Here is a 7,500-nt window from a genome sequence, read left to right as displayed (position 1 = left end):
TAAATGTAGCTGAAGAATGGAACTATTCAAAGTTCTGTACTGTTTTGACAACTTATTTTCTATAATTACTTATATAACAGCTGGAGTCACGTTTGAATAGCAGGGGTTCCTTAATGCCTTGATCAGCCAAGACTTCTTAGAAATTCTGTTCAATATCCTGTAAAGTAAAAGATAAAATAATTATGGTAAATGCGAAATGATTTTCGGCAAATGAAAAAGGAACACTATAACAGGTGAGTATTTGAAAGATTTCCGCATTCTGGATTCCAGATTTCAATCAATCCAAAAACATGGCGGACAGTAAATTAAGTCCACGTTCACCGCCTTGTCTTCCTTCTTCGTCATTGAGACACTGATTAGTGCGCACGGCGCATGCTCAACAATGTTGAAAGAGAAGGGCAAACGGCTTCAACTTAATTCAATATTCGAGAAAACAAAAGAAATGTAGAATGATTGTTATAGCAAAGTTCAAACGCTTTTTAACTCGTTCAACATCGATTCAACTTGTTTCAACACGGTAACCTGCGATCAGGCGTACTTTCTTGAGACAGGGCGCTAAAAAGTACCTTTTCGCATCATGTCTAAGGAAAAGTACCCCTGCTTGCAGGTTATCAACACGGTTGAAAGAGGAGAGGGGGTAACGATTTCAACGTCACTGTTGTCCAAAATTGAGCGGATGTTGAAGCAAATGTTCAAGGTGTGTACTTGTGACAAAAGGATTTCTCTATGTATTAATGTTGTCCATTTTTAGTAGTCCACCTGGTCCACCGGGAAAGTCCATGGATTAGAGGTCAGTGAAATATGCCTACCCCCGCAAGGCTGCTGCTCCTTTGTCCTCTCGTTTGCGCTGACAGGAAGAAGTGTAAGAGAGGCCATTCATAATATTCTTGAGAAAGTTTCATTCCATTTCCACACATCCGCCATGTTTCTCGACCACAATATTTCTGATGTTTAGTAAACAAACTGCATTATTTTTAGATTTGGAAACAGGGAAAATAAAAGGGCTTAAAATCTTAAATAAATTTGAAGTTTAGCAAAACACGAAGGGGCCATCGGCCAGACCCGGATTGGGACAGTTTAGATTTTATGTTCACTGTGGATTCTCGCCAAAATAATAGTATGAAAAATGTTGAAATGCAAATTTTACATGGTATTACCCTGACAAACAAGGCAACAATTTGGATTTCAATTATTAATGATCTCACATCACTTTCAGCGACATTTTGACATGCTCCTCCACACGACTTAATATGGATTGCGTGAACTGAGTATCGCTGAATCTCATCTTTCTGCGGAAACAGTCGTTGCTGATGAATCTTCAAAAGCGAATATTGAGGAGTCAAATCTTCCTCGGAACTCAGGCTATTGCGCTTTATTTGTGGGTTATTCTCTTATTGTACACAAACACAAATGGAAAAGCAGGTATTGTTTCTTTAATTGCTGGCATTTGCCTCCTGAATCTGGTGATGAAAAAAATGAAATTTAATACTTTTAAAAAGTATTTTCTCCGAGAATAAGATATTTAACATTTCTACGTTTAATATGTATTTGTGAAATTTTGAGGGAAGAAAAATCCGAACTGAATTTAAAATTTCAATGCCTTTTATTTGTTCAAACTGAAAAGTTTCAAAACTGCCGCATTGTAAACGATATCCTGCCATTAACGACTAAAATACTTTTTAATTCGTAAAAGTCAAAAAACCCTTCAATTTGGGTTGTTGAGAATTCAAGCTATTCCTCGCATTAAAATAAAAGCGCGAGGAAATGAAATCAGTTTAGTGAAAGTTATGAGCTCTGGGACTAATTTTAAGATTTTGTGTCAGAACAAGAGAAAACATTTTTTTTGGTCATAAATCATGCAATGATACGGGGACCCTCGATTCGCTTCTGTTTTCATAAACTTGTTTTTCCAGCTGGTTCACTTGCGCAAAATATATGTTGGCTCTTTAACTTCCCGCTGGATTAATTAGGGACCTAAATTAAGCATTACGCGGGCAGCTTCTAGGCCCTTTCCGATTATGCTAGCATTTTTTGGAAGTATTTGTTTAAACAAGCATTTTTTTCACACTTTTTCTGTAAAAAGAATTGCTAGAATTATTTAGCATTTTGCATGCCCATAATAACTTTGATCTACATTTCAGCAATCCAAAGATTTTAAATGCCAAATTTTAGAATTAAAAAGCATTGTGATGATTTGCTTTTGTGTTTGAGAGAAAGATTTCTGTAATTGAATTGAATATGAACTGCATCCAAACTGATTCGAAAGAGGTCTGGTCAGCGGTTAACTTTCAGAGGCCGTTCACGCACTTGCTCAAACAAGATGACGTCGGCTAGTTCCACGCCATCTTCTCGAAACTTGCAGCTCGTACCATAGGCAGCCCAAGCTCGCGTCACTACTGACAGCCGTTGAGAATTTAAACGCGTTATAAGACTTTGTATGGGAAATCAAATACCGTCGATTATAAAGCCTAAAAAATGCTCAATTTAACTTTCATTCAATAAAGTGAATAAAAATGACTCACCTCTGGTATATTCTTGTGCCTTTTGGAGCTTATTACACCGTTTCGGGAATTCTGTGTTTTCAGTGTTTTCAATGTTCTAAGACGAAGTCAAGGCTGCACACTACGATTCCGACCGTTGTCAGCTCAGAGGCGGTTTGCGACTCGAAAATCTATCCCAGCCAAGATTTTTTCACGCAAAGCTAAAGCCACATCATTTGAGAAACTCCGTGAATGTTTCATCGTCAAAAAAGCCCACGCACTTGGCTGGAAATGAGCATTTTCTGCTTCGATTTCCACGATAGCTGATGATAAAAACTGTTTCGTAAATACTTTTGTTCTTGGGCCATCGTAGTTTGATCAAAAATAAGACACAAACAGCAGTGATAAACATATTGAACTTGTTCATTTTGACTATGACTTGACGTTTCGTATGTGCTCTACATACATTTTCAAAAGTAACCGTTGAAATTTAAAACAGCTATTTATATATAACAAAGCGGATGAGGGGACTGGAACCTAGATTAAGCAAACACTTAACAGTAAAATATATAATAATAATAATAATTATAATATTAATAAAAACAGAAATCAGCTTTTCACTTCCGACGTTGACGTTGAAAGCTGGCTCAAGTTCTTGAATAAAGAAGGTCTCTTTTATTTTACAATGATAGTCAGTTTTGCCCTTCGCTAAAATATCAAAATGATCCCACTTGAAGGTATGTCCAGTTGGCTTGACGTGGTCAGCAATGGCTGAAGTATTGTCATTTTTAGCTAGGGCCTTAAAATGTTCGGTTTTTCTATCGTGAAGCCGCCGTTTAGTTTTACCGATGTAAAAACCATTAAAATCCCAACAATTTGCTCTGTAAATAACTCTGGATTGTTGTGAACGATTAATACGGTCCTTGTAAGGAAAGAAAGATTTTATACATCGAGTGCTCTGAAACACAATCTTAAGGTTAACACAAGAGTAGAATTTGTACACACAAGATTTCAGGCGTTTAGCGACTTGGTTGCTTTGCAAACCTAAGTAGGGAAGTAGGATAACAATATCTTTCTTAGGAACTGTAGACACTGGATTGCTATGCTGATGTTGTCTGTTTTTGTTCAAAACATCGTTGATATGATAGTTGATTATGCCTTGTGGGTAGCCGTTCTGAAGAAAGAGTTTTCGAAGATCATTGAGGGCAGATTGTAGCAAGGAGCCAGATCATTGAACAAAGACGGTAGTAACGATAAGTGAGGGAGCGGATGAGGTTTATTTTGTACTTTCGTGGAGTGAAGGAATCCCATTTCGTGTAGAGACCTGTGAAAGTTTTCTTTCGGTAGATGGATGTCGTGAAAGCGTTGTTTTGATTACGTGTGACAAGAATGTCCAAAAACGGAATTGCATTGTTATGTTCAAATTCAATGGTAAATTTAATATTGCGATGACAGCCGTTCAAATAGTGCAAAAGTCATTTGCACTGTCTTTGTTGTGGAACATGGTGAATGTGTCATCAACGTAACGATTCCAAAATAAAGGACTAACTTTGGCGTTCAGCAACCACTTTTCTTCAAAGGCACACATAAAAATGTTGGCTAAGACAGGGCCCAATGGTGAACCCATGGCAACACCATCGATTTGGTCGTAGTATTTACCATCAAAAAGAAAGTGGCTCTTCTTGGTGGCAAATTCCAATAGCTTGCGTAAAACAACCCTGGGTAAAGCCGGAGGATCAGCAAGAGAATACAATTTGTCTAGACAAATGTTTAGTGTTTCCTCGAGTGGCACATTTGTAAATAGGGAGGAGACATCCAAAGAGCACATTATTCCATTCTTATGCTTGTACTTTTTAGCCCAATCCGCGAAGCTGAAAGAGTCTTTGACAGTGTAATGGTTGGTCGAGATTGGCTGAAGTATAGAAACAAGGTAAGAAGCAAGATTGTAGTTATAGGTGTTAACCGATGAAACAATAGGGCGGAAAGGACAACCAGTCTTATGAACTTTAGGAAGGCCATATAAAACGCCAGGAGAAGATCCACTCGGTAAGACTTTGTAAAAAGTTGCATCATCAATAATTCTATCCTTTCTCAGTTTCCGAAGATAAGTTGACAGGCTTTCTTCCCTGGATTTAGTAGGATTGTGTTGTAGCTCTTCAAATTTGGTGGTGTCAGAAATCAAGTGTTTCATTTTGTTAAGATAATCAAGTCTGCTAATTATTACAACGCCATTTCCTTTGTCCGGTTTCGTGATGATAATGCTGTCATCATTGCGTAAATCAGTTAAGGCTTTCCATTCGTCTTTGCTTAGAATGTTCTTTTGCTTAGAAAAGTCATATGAGTAATTGTAGCTATAAGATATATTCTTTCATTTACTTTTGAGTTGATCATGGTTTTCATCGGTTAACGGAAGATCGAGCTTAATTAAATCACGATGAAGCAATTCAAAGGAGCATTTAACACTTCTCAGTTTCAGTCAAGGCCCGATGGGAATAGTCAACCCCGGAAGTGAAAAGCTGATGCTTTATTAATCTTTTCTGTTTTTATTAATATAATAATAATTATTATTATTATTATTATATATTTTACTGTTAAGTATTTGCTTAATCTAGGTTCTAGTCCCCTCATCTGCTTTGTTGATATAAATAGCTGTTTTAAATTTCAACGGTTACTTTTGAATATGTATGTAGAGCACATACGAAACGTCAAGTCATAGTCAAAATGAACAAGTTCAATATGTTTATCACTGCTGTTTGTGTCTTATTTTTGATCATAGCTGATGAATTTAACTGCAACTGATCACCGACGAGGACACGGAGCTTGGGTCCGAGGTCAAATTAACTCCATCCGATGGAAGTACAGTCATTACAACACTTACCCCATCCCCACAACGGCTTCTCGTAACAGCTCCATGGTTACGAGAAGCCGCTGCGGGGATGGGGTAAGTGTTGTAATGACTGTACCTCCATCGGGTGGAGTTAATTTGACCTCGGACCCAAGCTCCGTGTCCTCGTTGGTGATCAGTTGCCGTTAAATTCATCAGCTATCGTGGAAATCGAAGCAGAAAATGCTCATTTCCAGCCAAGTGCGTGGGCTTTTTTGACGATGAAACATTCACGGAGGTTCGCAAATGATGTGGCCTTAGCTTTGCGTGAAAAAATCTTGGCTGGGATGGATTTTCGAGTCGCAAACCGCCCACTCGCGAGTATACGATAAAATATCCCGCCAGCGACGCAGGCTGGACGATGTTTAATACGAATAAACGCTTTATCAACGACTTTTGCGTGACTCAATTTCCCTGCGTTTTGTGTTCCACTTCGTCTTCCTTCGTGATTTCTTTAGTTAATTATTATATTGATTAGTTTTGTTTTCGCCACAGTTACTTTGGTTAATTAACTGAAGTGTGTCATTTAATGAGTTACCTTTTCATCTTGCAGAGGCTTGCAGGAGACTGGAGTATATTCCAGCAATTCAAGGTCAAGCTCTGATGAATCATGGTATCAAAAATATAAGCCTTGACGGACAGGACACCTGCCGTATTGCATGTTACCTTGACGAGAACTGTCTCTCTTTCAACTTTGGAAATTTCGTCTGTCAACTAAGTGATTCTGACCACAAACAACACCCCGATGACCTAAAAGCGAGTACCGGGTTTATCTATGTAGGAACAGAGGTAATTTAACTGACAATAAAGGGACCCTAATAGTTTTTTCGGGTTCCCAGATTTGACCTATTTAGGAGCAGGGATTCGGGATTTGGGGAAGATAGAGAACAAGAGTCGATATTGTGGATATGAACGGGGTAAGGGATTGAGGAATTTTGCAAATGCGAGATTCGGGAAATATCGCTTTTTGGAACCGAGATCCCGGACATTCCAATGACATAACGTGAAAAATATCAATTGAAGCTGTCTCTTTACAACAGACTGAAACGATTATATCTCGTCAGTGCAAACCATGAACAAAACATGAACAAATGTATTCTTATGTTCCCATGTGCTGACATTTTCCATAAACTACAGCGTTGATCGTTGTTTTACAGGGGAAAGCAAAGAAACCGTGAACTAAAATGTAAAAATCCTTTGACTGCCATGATCTAAAAGTTCATTCTCCTAACTACTTTCATAGATTTCTTCGTTGGCTGGTCATGAGAATTTGGTGTTATATCAGGATGGTACCTTCAATAAAGTTTTGCAAGCCCAATTAGGGCTATTGTCCACGTTTTTATATGTGTTTTTTTTTTCATGAAGCTTTCTCGTCTATGTTATCCTTTTGGTTCGATTTTAGGCTGAGTATAGCCGCAAAGAAATCGGATCTAACATCGAAGCCAATTTTTTCACCGTATTGGACAACCTCATTTCCAGGGCTTTTCCCTCACTACTAAGTTGCGTATCGAGGCACTTTGCGAAAATAGGCGGGGAATTTTACTTCTTAAAAGTAGCCAAAAAAAGGAATGAGTTACACAAACAAAGAAAAAAAAAAGACAAAAAAGTTATAATTTAAAAGACATTTAACGTTAGCACATAAGCGTGAAGACACGCCCATCAGACTTATGTCAACCGGGGATTACAGGAACCAGGTCATGTAATTAAGGTGATGATGCAATAAAACCATGCAAATAAATGCCTTCGTTTTGGTACTGGACTTGAAAGAGATCATACAAATGATTGTCAAATGACTTCTTTGTTTAGACAATAACCTTTTCTTTTCCTCTTACAAGACCTCCTTCCTTTGAGGTAAAGGACACCTATACTAGATCTAGAAATGTGACCGGGATCGGAATTATTATTATTGTTAATGTTGTTCAACTGCATACAGCTGCTTGGGTTTTGAAATCAGCATGAATATTATACAAAACCATATCATTATTATCTGACCCAGTACATGATGCGAGAAAGAACTATAAACTGAAGTAGAACTTGAAATATTTATGAAAAAGCTGAAAGATGAAAAATACGAGAAAAAAGAGAATCCTTTTGCCTTGAAATGTTCCCAAAAAAGGAACAGGATTCCAAGGAACA

The 7,500-nt window shown here is 37.9% G+C and overlaps 1 protein-coding gene across 1 annotated transcript in view; it reads left to right on the top strand.

Annotated features, from left to right (window-relative positions):
- Window positions 1–1,262: 1,262 nt before the first annotated feature.
- The window catches only part of LOC138037888 (uncharacterized), a 20,536-nt gene continuing 14,298 nt past the window's right edge, over window positions 1,263–7,500 (top strand). The window contains exons 1-2 of the mRNA XM_068883742.1: window positions 1,263–1,422; window positions 5,918–6,153. Of these exons, the coding sequence (XP_068739843.1) occupies window positions 1,311–1,422; window positions 5,918–6,153 (348 nt within the window). The 5' untranslated portion in view covers window positions 1,263–1,310. The remainder of the gene's footprint in view (window positions 1,423–5,917; window positions 6,154–7,500) is intronic.

This window comes from Montipora capricornis, chromosome 2, assembly GCF_036669925.1.
Source record: "Montipora capricornis isolate CH-2021 chromosome 2, ASM3666992v2, whole genome shotgun sequence".
Classification (NCBI taxonomy): Eukaryota; Metazoa; Cnidaria; class Anthozoa; order Scleractinia; family Acroporidae; genus Montipora; species Montipora capricornis.
The sequence above is the reverse complement of the archived record's forward strand: the minus strand, read 5'-3'. Positions and strand labels throughout refer to the sequence as shown.